The sequence below is a fragment of the Nipponia nippon genome, unplaced genomic scaffold, assembly GCF_047370975.1.
Source record: "Nipponia nippon isolate SJK-2023a ecotype South Korea unplaced genomic scaffold, ASM4737097v1 scaffold_2, whole genome shotgun sequence".
NCBI lineage: Eukaryota > Metazoa > Chordata > Aves > Pelecaniformes > Threskiornithidae > Nipponia > Nipponia nippon.
Genome location: NW_028262336.1, coordinates 21,787,250 through 21,807,500, shown reverse-complemented (window position 1 = coordinate 21,807,500; position 20,251 = coordinate 21,787,250). Strand labels below are relative to the sequence as shown.

Here is a 20,251-nt window from a genome sequence, read left to right as displayed (position 1 = left end):
GAAGATAAAGGGGGCACATTTGGGGTTGTGGCACTTGTGTTCTCAAGCAACAGTTATGCATGCTGAGGCCCTGCTTGCCAGGAGGTGGTTGGACATCAGCTTGCTGATGGGAAGTAGTGAATGAATTCCTCTTTTTTTTTTTTTTTTTTTTGCTCTGCTTGTATGCACCGCTTTTTCTTTCTCTTTTAGCTGCCATTATCTCAATCCAAGAGTTTCTTGCCTTCCTTTGAGTTTCTCCCCATCCCATGGGAGAGGGTGGTGAGTGAGCAGCCGGGTGGGTGTTTGGCTGTTGACTGGGATCAGCCCACCGCTGTTTAAAGATGGAATTTTATTTCATTAGTTTGTCTAGACAGCATTCATTATGTTTACTGAAGATAGTGATTTAAAAGTCAAAGTTTACAACCTGAGATGGTGGAATCTACCTCCTCTGTATTTTCTGTCTACTTCCTCTACTGCTATTTTCACAAATTTACTTGCTTACTGTAAATGATTTGAGAACTGCCTAGAAGTTTGTTTTGTTTGTTTCACCTACTGTGGTGCCAGCCCCTCTTATTCCTGTGCCTTTGCATAGTGCTGTTTGCTCTAGAACAACATGGATTAAATAAATTATGCACTGGAAAGAAGCTGTTAGAAGGTTTTAATGCAGCAGTACCCTTGCCATTCCACAGCTCTGAGAGGTGTTTTTTTTGTCAGTAATACATGTTCCATTAGTAGAATCAACAGAGATCCCTATAAAGATGGGGTAGACAACACAGATTTCTGAGTCGGTGTGTTCAACTTTACTGTTTCAGAAAATCTCCTTCTTTTTAATGTATAAAGGGTAAAATAATGCTACAGAAAGATACTGTGAAATGTGTATCCCTTGAAAGGCAAGATTCTTCCTAGCTGGGACTACCACTAGCAACAGCAGGGTTACATATATACGGCTGGGTCAGAAATTGGTCCCAGAAAGCCACTCACTGGACTGATGCCTTCAATCTAAAGTACTAAGAGATATTTTTTTTTTTGCTGTGTGCCAGCTTTGGTTTCTATTGCTTTATACATGCAATAGAAGAGGTGAGAGAAAAATCAGTGAGGCCTGCTTAAAAAAAGATCCAAGAGTTGGCACAGTTACTGGGAGTGTTTGTGCTCTGTCACCAGGCCCAAGAATATTAAGTCTAATTTTGGCCGCGGAAGTTGCAGAATTATATTTTGTAATCTAATGGGACATAACTGCATGGCTTCAGAATGAGGGAAGGAAAAGAACTGAGACTCACCTTGTAAACAGAGCTGATGAACTGTTTTGGATAAAGAAACATGCCATTTTATTAGCTATAGGTATAATGGTAGCAAGGTAGAAAGGTGACAAATTAAAATATACACGATGAGGTATGTAAGGCATTTGTGAAACATGCATGGAGAGCAAAAAGAAAGGAAAAGGCACGAGGAAAGAAGTGTGGTGGTTTGGTTCTTTTTTTGGGGCAGAACACATGTGAAAGAGGATGGGGGCAGGGGAACTCCAAATAGTCTCTTAACAAAAGACACTCTCTCAGGTGATATATATATATATATACATATATATATAATTGTGATATAAATGCATCAAGAGAAACTAGAGTTAAGACAATAAGATATTTGTGTGCCAATTTAAATGATGTGTTAAGTTTCTAATAGTAGTTCCTTATAGGTACAAAGGCAGTTGATAATATGACCTTGGATATCGGCATGATAACAATTGAAAAACTTGTAACATTTTGGTGATCAAGCCACGCAGTACACAAAAAAGATGCAGTATTTGCAGTAAAATATTTATTTTTAAAAACTTAAAAAAAAAACCCAAACAAAAAAACAACAACAAAAAAACCCCACAAAACCCAACTAACTTCTAAATATGTAAAGGAGCAAAGGCATGCCATAAAGCACCAGTATAAAAATTGTGGTGATCTTTTGTGTTTGGGATATAAGGTTTTTTATAAACATGACTTATATAGGTAGAAATAGCATGTGACTGAATTTTCTTTAAAAGTTGTTCGTTTTCAAACATCGGGTGTCTGAAAGAGTCTTTAAAATGCAAGCTAGCAAAAGGTGAAATGAAGGGGCACGTGCAAATGTCCCCCTAAGTCTTGTGTTGCCTGTGCTTATTCACCTGATTCTTGTACATTGACATACGTAGCAGAGACACAGTTGTGAGGAAGATTATACTGATTCCAAAAGTCTTCCACTTTTGAGCATATGAAGGTGTATTTATTCAATATGGGGTTAGAAAAAGTAGGATTAGAAGCTTTCTTCGTAGAGCTTGATCTATGTTTTCATCCTTGGATTTTTGGAAAAACTTTCCTATAACTAGTTGTAGCTTCCAAAGAGAAACTATTGGATAAATGGCCAAGGTGTAATCTGTAGATTTTTAAACCAAGAGATTACAACGAGCTTTTGATATCTGTCGTATTACTTTCAATTTTATTTTGAGCTTTGCTGCTGAATTGATTGGCCGATAGTTACTTAGAACTTTACAAAAGCTTATTTTAGGATGTTTGGGTCAAGTTTCAAAAAAAGTATTGATATTATCTGCTTGGAATTCCCTAGACATCCACAACTAGTGTGGTTCAGAGGAACAGGATGGGAGTCTTTTGTTGCTAGCGTCAGCAGTGAACACAGTGGCTGCGGGCTGTAATTTAGAACACCGAAGTTAAATGCCTGCTGTGCTTACAGTAGGAACCCCCACCTTCCTCAAAATATTGTTTCAAGACTGCTTCAGATGGGTGACATTATATTGATTTCTGTCACTATTGTCTACTGTTCTTTTTGTAATACTTAGAATCATAGACCTGATTTCCATGGCATGCAAAATGTGTAATTGTTTACATCTGCTAACTTGAGTAAGATTTATCTAGGTTGCACTATGTGAGGGTAGCTTTATTGAAATCTAAGTGGACTAAACTGTATTGCTTCTGACTTGCAAAACTCATATTACCTTAACTACCTTGAGGTATGCCTGTCTATTTGCCACTTCAGGGTTTTTGTCTAGTTGTGAGATATCAGACTTTTTGTTTTCAGGTTTTATGATATTGGATTGTTAGTGACACCAGAGAGGTTTTCATGAGTGTGAAGATGAAGGGAGAGATAAGAAAGTAAGTTTCCTTGGCTGAAGTAGCTCTATGTATAGTCTTCTGTAAAAGTTAAGGTGTCAGAACTGTCCAACTTACCTAAAAATATTGTCAAAATTCATATTACAGTTGTGTTGTCAAGTAAAGATGAGTTATTAATCAGAACTAAAATACAAGATTCATAATTTTTTTCTAATGGCGCAACATTGTGAAAATTTTGACTTGTATATCAAAATATTTATACGAAAGTTAAAGGTCAGATAACTTTAAGATTATTTGAGGAGGCTTTTTGAAGACAGGTTGAAAGTTCTCAATTGGAGAACCACCTCTTTGATTTTGTGGAGTTTATATAAAATTTTATTTACAAAGTTAGTCTGGTTTCACAGATTGTGGCGATTGTATCCTAATCTGATAGCTATTTGACTCATGATTCTTGAAGGCTGTCATTTGAAAGCTTTTTTTGTAGCTGTTGTTTCAGTTTAGTACTGTTAAAATTGATGTATTTTCATGTTTACTCATTTTTAAAGCTTTTAAATACTTTATTTTTTTAATAATGTCTTAGATGGTCATTATCATCTATCAATAGAAAGTTTTAGACTTTGGAGAGCCTGTGGTTATCAACCCTTCTATGTAAAAGTATAAAATTTACTTACTCCTAATTAGCCATTGGTATTTACAGTGGTATGTGGGAAGATGAAAAGCTTCCCTTTGGCTGCTAAGAAGCTGTTGCTAGTTCCCCCAGTGCTATGATGGTAACATGCTAGTTGTATAATAAGTTATTGCGCTGTCTGTAAACAATGTCTGTTGTTTTTTCTTTCCATCCTTGACCTGAAAAAGAGCTAAAAGATGTTTGGTAGAGTGAAGCATACACTTACGCTTCGCTTTGCTAAATTCCAGAGTGGTTTTGAAAGGCTCCCAAGGGAAGAGCTGTTGTTCTTGAGTTCTACTGGATGAAAAGAGGGGAAAAAAAACCTCTTGCTCTCTGTTTGATGCTTTTGTTACATGCTGTGTATATATCATAGAATAATTTGGATTAGAAGGGACCTCCGGAGGTCATCTGGCACATGTGTTTCTGTGTGTGTACATTGTATGTGTGTACATTTTATATATATAAATATAGATGTGTGTATCTACACACAGCATATAAATATATATATGCACATAAACCTTTTCGTTTTTTCTGCTTTTCATAGCTAGAAGTGTTTCTCTTCTCTCCCTATTAATTTCATTTTTTAAGTCACTTTTATCATCTTGTTGTTTAGAGTCAGTGAACATTAATGAAACCCACACTTGAACTGGAACAGCTATTTTAATTTTAAAAGCCAGAGCTTTTTTCAGAAAGAAAACCTGTGAGTAAGGGTGGTTTGGGTTTGATGGTTTTTGGTGTTTGTTTTTTTTTTTTTTTTTGGGGGGGGGGGGTTGGTGGGTGGGTTATTAAGTATTGCTGTGTTATTAAGTAAATAGTTGTCTGTTATCTGCTTCCAGGGAGCATAGCTATGGTAGATATTTTACTTCTTGACTGGACTCTAAACCATGTTGCTTTGCAACAAACAATTCAATGAAACTTTCTCATCGAAGCAGTGACTTGTGTTTATAACATCACTTTTCACCTGGGGAAAAAAAATTATTCATTTGTTGATGAATCTATATACCAGTTTTCAGGGATATCATGCTGCTACTCACTCCTCCTCTCATAAATATACCCCTAACATGCTATGTTCCACCACAAGCAGTGTGCTGGAAGGCAGCAATTTTTGAGGAGTGGTAAGACTGCAAAAAAAGTTACAAAGCAAAGAGAGCACAAGCATTGAGATATAAGGTGAAAGAATGTAGCTAACCTAGTTACAATATGAGTGGTACTAATGAACTTCTGAGAAGTGCTGTATGAGAAGGAAAGGAGGTAGATTCTGTTGTTTCATATTATGTGATAAATGATCTGTTAGGAAATTTCTTAATCAAGATTCAATTTACACTATTAAAAACAACACAGAACTGTTCTGCTCTGCGCTGGCTCTTCTGATTTTTGGCCCGTAACGTAGATTGGGGTTTTTTGGTTTTGTTTTTGTTTTTTTTTTTATTATTCCCCACCTCAAAACTGAAGTATGACACTTTCATGTTGATGTGTGAGGAGAAAAAAAAAAAAGAAAAGTGAATTACACTACATTTCCATTAAGTCTTTATGGCAATTTTGGAATGCTTCCCCTGAAATAATTTCGTACAAGGAATAGGGTGCTTATACTGTGGCACTGGATTGTTGTCCATATTAAAATCAAAAAACCCCAGAATTTTATGTTTGCAGTGTTTTTTTATGATTAAAGTTGATTACACCTCGCTTAGCAAAGTTACAATTTTATACAAGAGAAACTTAATAGAATCAGCCTTCCAATAAGATTTGATCAAATGTTTTTAATGACAGTTATTGATTTCTCTTGTCAGCATTGCTTGCTATCCCTTCTTGGCAGATGTGCACTATAGGAAAGGTGGCTTATCTGCAGGTACGTGTCCTGAGGAAGTTAGGATGTGTTGCTTAATGGATTAATTTTGCTCAAGGAAAAGCTTTCAGAGGACCTTGTCATAGCTGATGCAACTTTGAACAAAAACCTTACCTTGGAAACAGTCATTTCACTGGAGTCTGTTCCCATCTGCCAAATCTCAGGGGAGGGGGAGAGATTGTAAAGTATAAATTCTCGAAATGTAATCTTTACCATGTCACTTTGCCTAGAGGAATGCATCTAGGATAATCAGCCTGATGCCAGTGCATCAGCCTGTACTCCAGTTGATTTTTCTCATTATCTTGAATTTTTTGTACATTATCTTTTGTTCAAACTAGGATGTGACTGACTGGATCTCTATTTGAGATCTCTGCTTGCTTTCAGTCAATTCTGTGGTTAAAAGGGTAGTGAGAGCAACATACTTATTCATTATATCTAACAGATATGTGTAATAAGTGTTTCTGATAAGCACTTTCTAAGTGGAACAAGGCATATGAAGAAAAAGGAAAATGAACAGTAACTGTGACTGTCTTTCAGTAGATTTAACTAAGTAGCTGCAGGAGTGTCTTTTTTTCAAGCTTAATGTTATCTCATTCAGAAGTGTTAGAGTCTGCATAAGGAAAAAAAAAAAGAATGAAAGCCTGGCCATGTGGCAGATCCTACATAGCCAGAAAAGATTCTGCAGAGACTGTTGTAGCTATCCATCTGGTCCTTAAAGCACATTATTCTTTAAATTGTGATTTTAATACCTTAATTTCAGATTTTTTTTTTTCCTTATTTTGTGCAGTGGAAAATAACCCAAGATTCTATCATAAAAGAAGGTTCTTTGGCATTAAAATGTATCTTTGGAGTTGTCCTCTAAGTAAAATCAAATATATTCAGGCCTTTTCCTTCATGCGTCTAGTATTCTGTTGCAGGAGGGTTTGTTTTTGTTTTTTTTTTTTTCTCCCCTATTACGGTTTCGCTGCTTCTTTTCTTGATGTACAGGCCTTTTACACTGTCTGAGGAAGAATGTGTTGTTGGCAAAACTCTTATAAGGAATGCATTCAAAATGCTATCAAAAGCACAGAACAAGCTAATAATCTCTCAGACACAATATTGATTGCTTTCACTTGTAGCAGGCATAAGCTTTGAATGTCTGTATGACTTTTTTGCTTGAAGTTTCTTTATTCTACTACGGTTTTATAGTTAAGCATATATTATGAACTTGTCTTTCAGTTTGGTTGTATTTCAGGCATTACTTTTTTTTCTGAACTAAATATATAATACACCTGTTAAGCATGACCTATCAGAACTATTGAACTGAAAATGTTTCAAATGTGTGACACAATGGAATACATCGCATCATATTTTAAACTTCCCTTTGCATAGCAGTAAAATGAGAACAGTAGGGGGGATAGAATAGCAGGTGGCAGCTCTGTAGTAGGGATGATGTCTGGTATGCATAGTGTTAAATGGCTGTTAGTCCTGTTATTGAAAATCTAGTCCCGGCTTTCTTTTTTTATCTGAATATAGTAAAGCTATATCTTTGGAATATTAAAGGAATCAAAATGTGAGTCTTCAGAAAGGATATAAAAGCAGTAGTAGCCTTAGAGATCAACTTAGGAAGAGCTTTTCTGTATGTAGGAAAGTCAGGTAGGAAAAAGCTGGAAAAGAGGTGAAGAGATGCAAATAAATGGTATGTCAGACAGTTGAATCACTGGTGGAAAGTGGTGACAGGTGGAGATAAAGTCAGAAAGGAAGAGAGAGTATTGAGGAGGTTCTTGAAGGCAATTCTGAGATCTGTATTAATATTTAAACTGATACAATATTGTTTTTTCTTTAAAATAGCTCGGTAGTTACAATAAAATCACTAGCCTTTCTCTTAACCACCACTAGCCATGAACATTTTGGTGACTTGAGAAATCAATGAAATAGCTATGAATTTAGTCTGTACTGTTGCTTTTCTTGTATGACAGCTTTGTAGCTGCTTATATAAAGAGTAGTCTTAATAGATGAAATCAACTTTTGGTCTTGATGTGAAGCTAATAAATTAAAACTGGAGGAGCGTGAAGTGCAATAAATGAAAAGTCTTTTCTTTGAAATTTGAAAGATGGTGGCCTAGGAGGACTAGAAGGTGAATTGCAAAATGCCTTTTTCTGTGAAGATATGTGTATATATTACATGTGTACACACGCACGGAGCACATTACCCTTAGGGTAGGGATTGCAAATCCATAGGCTTTGTGGAAATGTAGTGAAAAAGAATAGAACATTGACTCTTTGTTTTAGTTTCCTTTTCTTCTTGTTGCCGTGTCTCTAAAGCAAATCTATTTCTTTGATTAATAAAAATTCTTGTATCTAATTAATTTTTGGGGGATTATTTGGCTATAGGATCAACCAGGCTAAATTGAAAATAATAGGTATTCTATTTATATGCTGTCAGTGTAGCTATAACTATATGGTACATTGGATCTCTGAGGAAACTTATGAGGAAGTCTGAGAATATTACAGCAAATCCATGAGGCTTGTTGGTAATTGTGAGAAACAGTCTGGCTTAGCCAGAACACTGATGGTGCTGAACTGGTCAAAATGAATGCATGACCGTTGTCTTTTACACTTTCCAAAAGAGTAGTCTTGAAGGTGATTCTCAGAGAATATCTCATGCAATACATCTGAATTCAGTTACAACAGGGGAAGTGGAAGAGCAGAGCAGGTGGTGAATGTATTTCAATGCATGTGCTGCATCTGGACACCCAAATAACTGGAGCTTCCTCTCCTCTCTTTTTGTGGCAAACTGTTTCCTCCATCAGCTTCCTCTTGGTCGGCTCCAGTATGAGGCTGGGCTTCACATGTTCAATGTCCTGACCTCTATAGACATTAGCAATGACTGATGCAGAAATGATTCACATAAAGGTAGATATGAATGCAAGAGTGTTCATTACCTGTGAAGTGACAGTTTATCACAAATCTATAAAGTCACCAATTATTATTACAAGAACTACAGCATTTCGCATAAGTCAACATTTATCAGGTCAGCAATTATCAGTAGTTACCAGGCTTTGGTATCTGAAAATGAAAGCTGTGTTTGTTAAGAGTGACAAAACATTGTCTTGCAGTATCTTAGACAATGCAAGTTGATAACTTGATGTTCACTTTAGAATGAAGATGACTTTATTCACAATAAGCATGTAAGAGAATAGCATTAATGCTTAGTGAACAATTTAATACAGGATTTCATGATCCATAGTTTAGCTTTCATTAACTGTAGGCTGTAACTTACATTTTACTGTAGAACTTTCAGATACGTTCTTTATGAAATATAGAAAAATCCTGCATTTAAGTAGAAGTACTAGCATCTACCAGTAGAAGCAAAAATGAAATAATAATATAAAAGCTAGACTTAACTGATTCAATATTTTACTCTTTATTTACTTGAAGCATTGATTGGAAAATTTCGTGGAGCTTTTCAGTGAAATAAATGTTGTTATTGGCTAAGTAGCTTTGAATGTGATTTATTTTTTTTTTCATTTAGGTTTATAATCTTTTTCTTTTAACTCCGTGTTGGCTTATGAATTTGAACAACAGCAAACAAGGGGAAGGTGAACAACAGCAAACAATTAGCAGTATAGTCTTACTTCACTATTTACCTGGGAAGAAACCAGTGAAAATATTTTAATCTGTTAAGGTCAAAAATAAACATGTGGGGTAAAGTGGTGCATTAATGCCGTTCCATCAGTTGTCACTTGCTAGTTGGCAGTAGTTCTGATTTACCCACTGAGGACTATTGAACAGTAACATATGTTACTAATGAAATATTGCCTAAGCACCTCTCCCATGTTAGGTTTTCTAGCTCTGGTAGCATCCACTCTACTATGACATTTACATCAGTTCACATCTGTCCCAAAGCCATATTTTCTGAAAGTCTGAATTATTTCTACTAATGGGTTTCTAATCAGTAGATATCAGAAGCTGCCCTGCAGATGCTGCTTCCTTCCTTCTTTGCCTTATCCCCATAAAAAAGCTGTTTGAAGGAGAGAACATTGAGCTATCTAGTAGAGTAGCATAAACAGATGTGGTGGTTTTGGCTATAGCATGGTCTTAGCAAAACTTTATTGGGAACTTCAACAGCATAAAGGCAATGATTTTTATTTATTTATTTATTTATTTCCACTGCTCTCGAGGCTATTATATGGAACTAATGTTGAAATCCGAAGACTATAAGATTGTTTATACCTTCACCACATACTGAAAACCATCCTCATCCATCTTTTTCTAGCTTATTCTCACACACAAAACTAACAATCACACATGTATTGCTGGGGTCTGTGATTAGCAGTGTTCCAGATGACACTGAGGTAATGTTGAATGCTGTACTTATTTTCTGTGCTTTTTGTGCTTTGCCTGATAGCATCAAGACAGAATGTCATTATATCTGGTTCTTTTATAATTTCACCTGTTGGGTTTTTTCTCCTTTTTTTGCGCTAGTACTAATGTAGGAGTATCATGTTGTGGCAGATGCTAGAAGTGAAATAGAATCACTGCTCTTTTTTTTTGCTTTTGTATGTGATGATCTTTTTTACTGCTGAATTATGTTCAGTAATGAATTGTAATTGTGAATTACTCAGTTTGTGGAAGAAATATTTGTAAAATATAAGATGAGATTTTAAAGATACACCAGGATAAAAATACAGAGAGGTAAGATGAACAGAGATGGCTTATGTCTTGACTTTTGTTGGAGTAATCTTAGTAACTTTTTGTTTAATGCTGCAGTATGAACAAGGAAACATTAATATTAAAGGTAAGATACTATAATAGGCTTGCACAGTATCTTTTTTGTGTATGTTTTGGGGTTTTTGATTTTGAACAGTGGTTTTAATTATTCTGTAAAGTAATAAGCAAAAAGGTGAGCCTAAAACTTTCTCTGTGAATTAGTTGATGAGGTGTATATGAAACTAATCTTCTTGAGATGTGTAATAACCAGTCATCTGCAATAGTTATGTGAACCTTAATGTACAGTAGGTATTAGAGTACTCTGTGCATGTATTCAATAAGCATTAATGCTCTCCTTTTCATAGCTGCAGCTTCATGGCAGCTTTCAGTTAGTCATGATATTGTAGGATTTTTTTCTAAAGGCGTGTTTTGCCCAACACCATGTCACAGATAATTTGAAGTCATTGCAGTCCATCATAGTAATGACTACTTAGGGACTTTCAAACTCGGGGGTTATTCGCATGCTCAATGCATGCCTGAGGTATTCCTGTATTGGAAATCCTTGAGGGAAGAATGGAGAAGGAAGCTGCATGGGTAGTCCAGGATACACCACCAGTTGCTTGCTTCACTGCAACCACTTATTGTCTTGAGTAGACAGTGGTTCCATCTCACCCTCCAGTAAAAGGAAAAGTATCATCTTGTGCCCAGTTAGCTCAGGGGGTTAATCATTTTTCTGTTCCTTCCAAATTAGGTTGTATTTGTAAGAGTATTGAGAGGTGGGGTAAGGGGGAGCCATAGCAGAAGAATCAAAGCTCAACTAGGAAAACACCATTTGAGGCTGTCACTTTCTGGCACGTAGACAGTGTCTGTGTCTGCCAGAAGAGAAGCAATGGAGTCAAGGTTTTGGTTTTGCTTGATCTTTCTAAATCAGAGTATCCTTCTCGAATAGCTGTAGGTGCTCAGTTTAGTTTTGAAGGAGGGAGTCTGCTGTGCTCTGTGATTGATTTCTTGTGTGTGTTTTTCTTGCTCCCTCTTAAGTGCATATTGAAGGAAATAACTTGCAGCAGGAGATAGCTGAAAGTACACCCAGCCACCACAGGAATGCCTGGTATGAGCCCCCCTCAGAACACAGCCTGAGCCTTTCTCCTTGCTGATTGGCATGGTCTGTGCTGCCCACATTTCAACCCTTTCTTGAGCACAAATTGCTTAATTAGGATAGAGTGAGGTAAACATTAGTTTTGTGATAAACATCAGTACTGAAGAGGAAGAATTAGTCCTATTATGACCTGAGGAGGGGTTTTGAATTGGGCTGTATAAGGTGGAAGGTTTAACTCTTTACGGGAGAAAGCCCTTTTCAAAGGATTTAACATGGCCTGTAATTCTCTGTAGAATGTACTACTTCGAGTTCTGGACATTATCAACAAACCTTTGTGTAGAAAACTAATATTTTGGATTTGCATTTATTTGCTACTAATTCTGTTACACTCTGCTAACTATTTATCAAAATTTACTTGTATCTATTCTCTTCTCTGACTTAAGTCCCTCTAAAGTTTCAGAAACACCTCAGCTTTGGTGTTTTTAGGTGTTTGTAGGAATTTCTTAACACTAATGCAGTTTTGTTTGTTTCTTTTGAGAATAAGCAATGAAGTAAGTTGGTAGATTGGTGTGGGGAGTATTTTATATGTCTCTAGTCAATGTATGAAGTTTGCTTTTTAGTCTCATGTACTGTGAAATTTTTAATCTTTTCCTTTAATGGTGATCTCGGTCTTTTTCAATGTTATGTATGGGATCATGGTCTAGAGATACACTTTAACTGCAAATTCTGCTAGATTTTAAATGTCTTTTTGTTACTAGAAAGGAGAACAAAATACATGTTTCTTTTCTAAATGTGCTCTAAGTTTATCTGTGCTTAGGTATAAATTGTCTGTGTTTTTTCATGTACCGTCAGTACAGATTATGGATACTTTTTGCTATACTGGTAATAGAATCTGGTAGCCACTGAAAGAGTCCATTTGTGAAGCAGTGGTATAACACCTTATTGCTATGGCAAGCCTTTGTTTAATGACCTGAGTGTTAGTAAAACAGAAGTCCAAATGTGGATTCACGCCATAGAATGGATCCTTATTCCTTTCCTCATAACTTCTGGAGTAAACGAGGCATTGACAATATTTTTAAATATGTAGTGCCTAGAATATAAGATACTGATGCTAAATCACTTTTCTACAACTCGGCAAAACTGCTGATCAGAAAATTGAGACAAATGTTTCACTAACCTGCAGAAGCTGATATACCTTGTGTTTAAGAAGTGCGGTCCAACTGTACTAGCGTGGCAGCTCTGTTCAAAGGATTTTCAGGATCCATGCTAGGAAAGATGATTTGTGCTGGCAATTAAAGGGTGCTTATAAGAAAGATGGGGACAAATTTTTTGGTAGGGCCTGTTGCGACAGGAAAAGGGGTAATGGTTTTCAACTAAAAGAGGGTAGATTCAGGCTAGATATAAGGAAGAAATGTTTTACAATGAGGATGGTGAAACACTGGAACAAGTTGCCCAGAGAGGTGGTAGATGTTCCATCCCTGGAAACATTTAAGGTCAGGTTGGACAGGGCTCTGAGCAACCTGATCTAGCTGAAGATGTCCCTGCTCATTTCAGGAGACTTGGACTAGACCTTTAAAGGTCCCTTCCAACCCAAATTATTCCATGATTCGCTGAATTAGGAGAGCTGACTTTATTTTTATGAGAAGCAATGTAGAGGCACAAACTACTCTGGTGTGTTTGTTGCAGAAAAACTGTTTGTCACGCTAATAAAGGCTAATTAAATATGCAGTAATGAACTATATCTGAATGACTGATGCTGAAGTTAGGAGTCTGGACTGAGGTTTTCTGTTGGGTGACACTGTTCTTGCATTTACTCATCTCTACAATTTGTCTGTTAATAGCTGTAATGAGGAGCATAACAATTGTGAAAGGATTATTATCTTTTTCAGAAAAAAGGTATTGCAAAATTTAGCTAGTGTTGTTATACTGTTGAATTTAGTTTTGGGCCCCTCACTACATGAAGGACATTGAGGTACTAGAGCGTGTCCAAAGAAGGGCAATGAAGTTGGCAAAGAGCCTAGAGCACAAGTCTTAGGAGGAGCGGCTGAGGGAGCTGGGGTTGTTTAGTCTGGAGAAGAGGAGGCTGAGGGGAGACCTTATTACTCTCTACAACTACCTGAGAGGAGGTTGTAGCGAGGTGTACTAGGGTGTACTTCTCCCTAGTAACAAGCAATAGGATGAGAGGAAACAGCCTCAAGCTGCGCCAGGGCAGGTTTAGGTTGGATATCAGGAAAAACTTCTTCACCGAAAGGGTAGTCAGGCATTGGAACAGGCTGCCCAGGGAAGTGGTTGAGTCCCCATGCCTGGAGGTATTTAAAAGACGGGTGGACGTGGTGCTTGAGGACATGGTTTAGTGGTGGACTTAGCAGTGCTAGGTTAATGGTTAGACTTGATGACCTTAAGGGTCTTTTCCAACCTTAACAATTCTATGATTCTATAATTTTTTTGACAAGAGTTCTGTGGAGATTTGGGATGCTGTGACTTGTCTTAGTGAAATTGCACTACATGGTAAAGGCGGTAATGGAAGGTTGGCACTGTGACTTTCTCCAGGGCGGTGGACCCAGCACAAATCTCTTCCACATACCTTACTTCTGTAGGGTTTCCCCTCTGCCAGCACTTGTCTTTCTTATTCCAGGACTTGAGTGACAGGTTAAGGCTTCATTGGAGAGGGTGGAGGACAATGTTCGGGCTCTGCTGCTTCCCTGCCCTAGGTAGCAGGAAGGCAACTGAGTGTAAAGGAAATACAGAAGGGCAGAAGAACAGTGTATCGAAGTGGCTGCACAGAAGAGTACAGGGCAAGGCACAAAGTTGCTGTTGTAGAAAGCACAAAATTAGTGTTGTAGACACTTCAGTATTATCAATACCTAGTAGTCCTGATAGTTGTGAAGGCTTAATGATGGCATATTCGTTATCAGTATTGTAAAGTGAAAAATAGTATTCTGGTGGGCAATTGAAAGAGCGGTTTGATTACTTTCCAGTGACAGAGGGATTAATTTTTTTACTTAATCCTTAGTACTGAAAAAAATTTAAGTGGAAAAAGTATAACCACATTCTGTCCAAGGTATGCTGCGCTCAGACTGAGCCCCTGGAGCACACTCAGGGATAATCCAGGGTTTCAGTTCCCTGGTTAGGTATGCTATGTAGAAATTCTGGAGCTGTTCAACTCTCAGTAACCATGTAACCAGGGTTGTGATGCAGCGTTGGTAGGAATTTAGGGATACTGCAAATGGGTTAGAGAGTACATTTGCAGATGAAAGATGACAGACACCAAAAACAAAGTGAAGAAAAGGATGAATGCAGAGAGAAGAAAAAGGGAAATGGACCTATAATGATTTCTCAGACACTGGTGTTTGCAATGCATTTTCAGGTGCACAACTGCCTATATTGTACTTGTATATGTGTGTATATGCATGCAATCTACTGAAAATTTCTAAAGTGCAGTTGACTTTTGAGATTTCCAAAGAAAAACAGAGTTCGTGAATGACTTCAGACACTTTGAACACTTAAAGTTGCCAACTGTTGTACTAGAGATTTATGAAGGAAGGAATACTTCTCAGGTTTCAGTTGTGGGTTTATGTTTGTTTTGGGATTGTTTTATTTTTTCCTTCTGTTTCCATACCTGGGCTGTTTGTGGAAAAGGGATGCAAAGTATACATATAAAACAAAGAACTGTTAACTGGTGGGTGGTAAGACACAGTGCTTTTGGATGTCCATCTATTGAGGCAGGAAGATGAAAGGATGGGAGATGGTAGCCATGAGTGGAATCTGGAAGCACACAGGGATCTAGAAGCAAATGTAAATAGAAGGATTATTGGAACAAGGAAAAGATCACCATGTGCATATGTGTAAGAGATCCTCCTTTAAGCCTAGTCTGCATGTGGTACAGATTTGATAATGCCTTAGAGGTGTATATCTGTAGTCCAACTCAGTTTTTTATCTTTGAAAATCTCTGATATCAGACAAAACAATATCAGATGTGTAGAAGTTTTCATGTTTTCTTTTCTTTGAAAATTTTTGTGGTATTAAAAGAGTAACTTGTGAGAACTCTTTGTGAAGCCTAAAGTTAAAATAAATTGTTCTTTCCTCCCTCTCTCCTTTCCTTTTTTCTAGGATCCCGTCTCCGCCAGGAGGACTTTCCACCACGGATTGTTGAGCATCCTTCAGATGTGATAGTCTCTAAAGGAGAGCCAACAACTCTGAACTGTAAAGCTGAAGGACGGCCAACTCCTACTATTGAGTGGTACAAGGATGGAGAGCGAGTGGAAACAGACAAGGATGATCCGCGCTCCCACCGCATGCTGCTGCCCAGCGGATCTTTATTTTTCTTGCGTATTGTGCATGGACGCAGGAGTAAACCTGATGAAGGAAGTTACGTTTGCGTAGCAAGGAACTATCTAGGAGAAGCTGTGAGTCGCAATGCATCTCTGGAAGTGGCATGTGAGTAGTTTTGTATGATTAGCACTCGTAAAACTTTATAGTTGCTTTTATGCTGTCATCCAGCACTTGCACACAGTCAGCAATCTGGGAGATAACAAACATAGATATGTATGGCATTTTGTCATTAGCTATAGCTCTCAGTCAAGGCATTTCTACATGTGTTTATACAGTAGCAGTGACCATACCGAATACATGATTTATACTGAAGCAAGGTTCTAACCAGTGTGTAATCATGATTGGCACAAACATGGACAAAGGCTAATCTTCCTCTAAAGAATAATCTAATTTTTAAATTATGACTAAAATTGGTTTTACTGATAGTAATGTGGAAAAATACCTATCATTTAATATAAGGTGCACTGTCTGTTTCTCTTTATCTAGTCATCTGTTACCTCAACAGAAGCAGACAGCTTCTTGGTGACTCATGTTCTGTACTGCTGGAAACCTCAGTATATGCTCCTCTGTCATAAACTTGATACAGGCCTCATTCATTAAGTGAATGGCAAGTGAAATTGTTGGCCATTTCTCATATCATCCAGAGCAGTCTTATTCTTTATCGATTCTCTTTGTCTTAACAGAGAAGTCATCATGGCTCTTTCAGAGACCACCCGGCATGCATGATCTGCTTCCAGTAGAGTTAGCAGAGACATTCATTATACTCATATAGCAAACAAGCTCATCATACATAAAATACAATGCATTGTGTATTATCTTTTTGCTGCTTAGTTATTCAGAATACCAACTAAGGGTAGCTGTGTATTTTCACATAAGGTGTATTTTAGTAGATTTATGAATTCTCAACTCTTGCTGGACTTCAGGTTTTTTTTCCCCCCACAGTTCTTCATATCGCAGTAGTTTCACTAAAATGTGTTTGACTGAAGTAAGGCTTTAGCACAAACTTGTATTGCTTAGTTGATAAAGAATGGATTTAAGTACACATTGGCAGGTATGTTGGTTTAAAGGCAAGGGGGAAGAACAGAAGAAAAATCTTTATTCTTGATGCAGTCTGCAGACTTTTATATCTAATGTTATGTGATCTTGAGGCTTCAGTCTTCTCAGAAATTGCAAAAAATGCCATTTTTGAAATATTTAGATGGTGATATAAGTCAAGAAGAACAGACTTGTTCACAACCTTTCATTTCTCGTAACCTAGACTCAGAACTCTTTCAAACAAAAAAGGAAACAGTTTTTGGTACACATTCAGGGCATGAGTAAATGTGTATCTGCCAATAAAGGCATCACAGAATGTTATTCAGTTTTGGTGTAGGTATTTAGGAATCGAGAAGACCACTTTAAGGAAGGCTGAAATCTGGGTGAGTATGACTCTAGACAAATTACTGGACTATTTTTTTCTTTGTACATGTGGTTTTTAAACTGTTGAGAAATCCTGAGAGAGGCATAAACACTTTGAAATCTTTATTGCAATCCTGTTGAGATTCAGACATCTCCTGTCAAAGTTCAGAAGATTGTTCAAGTTATACCTGGAGTTATCGAATTAAAGTGACTGATTATTTTGAAATTTAAAGGTGCTCTATATTTCGTCACTTTTCACTGATCCCTACTTCAGTGACTGCTGAGAGATTCTTGTTACAATATCCCTAGTCTCTGGAGTAACTGTTTTAACCACTGTAGCTGGTGGCAGGTCATGCATGAACTGTATGTGAGATAGTAAAAGACTTGAAAAATAATAAAAGTGTGTTTCATTGTCAGAGGTATTTTAAAGCAGGATCATAGAACATGAAACCTGAGCTTTGAAACCATACCCAAAGTTTTTGGAATAGCAACATGCACCTGACACCAGATTATTTTACTGTTTTCATAGCTTTGAAATTTAACTGACTGAATTCCCCAATTAAAAAGTTTAGCAGTCTAAAGCAGGCACTCCTGTTCCATTTCAACGGTGCTTTGTCTGCCTTTGAGCCATACCCTGGCTGTGATTACAGGAAGGTCTTCATCAAAGAAAGAAATATAAATAATATGTACATTGCTTGTTTACTTAATTTTAGAGATTCTGCTGGTTTTATGTTCACTGGTTTTAAAAGCACATGGCAATGCTCAATGTGTATCAAAGGCATATTCTAGAGGACGATAGCAAAACTACCCCATTTCCCTTAGTTTTGAGGCACCTTTTAATATGATTTTTGGTTCTAATCAAGTTTTCAAGTGGCTTTCAGAGAACAGTTGTTTTAAGGCTTTTAACTGTTTTTCTAATGTCAGCATTTCTGGACTGAAGAAGATGGGCAGGTCTGTAGCAGTCCATTTGCCCGCTAGGGAAATGAGTTTTTGCCGACAGCCTGTTGTCAGCAGCGAGTCCTCATTCACCTGTTCTCGACTGCTGCTGAAAACTGTTGAGTTGCCTGGATACTGCAGCCCTGTCCACGGGAGCCGGGACAGCCGCATGCGATCCCGTCTTACTTGCGCTATCTGTAATGGTGTTGAAAACTGCTCTTTCCCGTGCTAAGCCAAGCTGTTTTCATCACCAGAAAAAGGACGGTTGTCCTTTGCTGACAACAGGGTTTTGGATTATTATCTGACTGTAGGTGGCCTCAAATTGTGCTATTAGAGACAAACTGCTGGTTTTTACAGGTTTAAAGTGCTTGAGTCTGCTGGTTTAGTGAAAGAATCAGTAATTGTTTTACTTTGCTTATTAAACTGTCAGTTGGCAATAATGTTCACTTGCAACTTTTGAATGGTTTATGAAGAAATATTTATTGGTTTTATGTATCTGTTAAGTGTCTTCATGCTTATGCATTCAGATGATAAACGGTGTTAATTGTGGTTCATTCTCTTCTTCCCCCCCGCCTACATGGGCACCTGCCACAACAGTACTGGGATTGAAAATTTTCTGATGTATCCCTATTATGTGTAAAGACAGAAGAAAAACTCTGAAGTGAAATCCAGTTGGGGCATACAATGATTCAGAGCATAGTGTGGCCCATCTTGAATGCAATCATTTTGCCCCTTGTTTTTTTGGAGTGATTTTTTGCAAGTTGCTGAAGTCTCTAAGTCCTTTTTTGACTGAGTAGCAGTTAACACCTTTCCCAAACACGAAGAATTTAGGTACCAGCCCATTCAGAGCATTTAAGTATGCTTTTAAATCCATGCCTGTTCAGACGCATGTGCGTACAATCAAGGGCAGATATTTTTGCGCTGATGTATGTCCTCAGAAAAATTTCCCTGTGCCGGTGAAACTGTGAAGAACTGTGATTTGGGAAGTTACTTAAAATACATCATTAACATACAGAATGTACTTTTAGAAATTTTTTTTTTCCTTTAATTTAGAAAGTCTTTATTCCAGAAGACATTTAGGAAGAAATAGGAGTTTGTATTTGAAGGCACAGTTTAGGATTGATATGTCTTATTCTATTTCATTCTTTTTTTAATGCATTAATCCATGGTGTGCTTTGTGTGGGTTACTTTTTCAGTAGGAGCTTCCTCAGAAGCAAAAAATAATGCTAATATTAGCAGCAAACCCATTCTTCCACTGTGTATGTGGCAAATTCTGATGTGATATTTGTAGGTTTTATGGTTAAATCATTAAAAATAAATGCCCTAGTCTTAAAACAACTACAAGGAATTGTATTCAAAAGAGTAAAGTGTCTTTCTTTTGATTTTTTTGTATTAGAATTTTTTTATTGAAGTTGAACAAGGGTTGGCATTATTAGAAATATGTCGATGCTCAGATTTTCTTGGGAGGATTTTAGAAAGGGAATTAGGCTTGAAATAGTTTGATCTTTTATGAAACTGCTTTCATATTTGAAAGCCAGAAGTTTTAAAATACAAGCACAGTTTTTCACAATGTATGAATTGACACGATGGACCCTATGTGGTGGAGTTTTCCAGTGGGAATATCAGGAGTCACATTTGCAATAGCGACTGTAGCTGGAATTTCAGTTGCAAGCACTGGGGCGCCACATGTAAGCAAGAGAAAGAGCATGAGGGTCCTCGCACTGACTAAGGCTGCCTCTGATCTAGCCTGAGTCAGCAGCAGCCCCCAGAGATAGCAGCTGTAGCCCCAGGTGTTAAATATGTGACAGCAGCTTGATCTATCGACCACTGTAAGAGGGGGTTTTGGCCTAAATGAAAATTCATGAAAAATTGATGAAGTCCCCAGATTATTTTTTTCCCTTTTTCTTTTCCAGTGCTGTGCCAATGCAGCGAGGAGAGATTAAATGAGGTGTTGAACGCTTTAGTGGCAAGGAGGTTGTGGTTCAAAGGTCAGGGGTCAAGGGAGGGAAAAAAGACCAATTTTCTACTTTACTTTCCTTTAAAAGAAAACATGAGGCTTTTCAGATTAGCTGGGATTTGCTGCTGTTTTAATACAAGAATAAAGCAGGGGAATATTCACAAATAAGATTCTTTTCTGCATGGGTTGGCAAAGGGTAGGAGTGTGTGGGTTGGTGCTAATAGAAAACAGTGGAAGACTCTGAGTCATAATTCAATTGGAGAACC

The 20,251-nt window shown here is 37.4% G+C and overlaps 1 protein-coding gene across 15 annotated transcripts in view; it reads left to right on the top strand.

The window, feature by feature from the left end:
* The window catches only part of ROBO2 (roundabout guidance receptor 2), a 470,469-nt gene that overhangs the window by 35,663 nt on the left and 414,555 nt on the right, over positions 1 to 20,251 (top strand). For all 15 annotated transcript variants that reach the window (XM_087756937.1, XM_087756931.1, XM_087756935.1 and 12 more), the window contains exon 2: positions 15,473 to 15,799. In XM_087756937.1, coding sequence (XP_087613063.1) covers positions 15,473 to 15,799 — 327 coding nt within the window. The remainder of the gene's footprint in view (positions 1 to 15,472; positions 15,800 to 20,251) is intronic.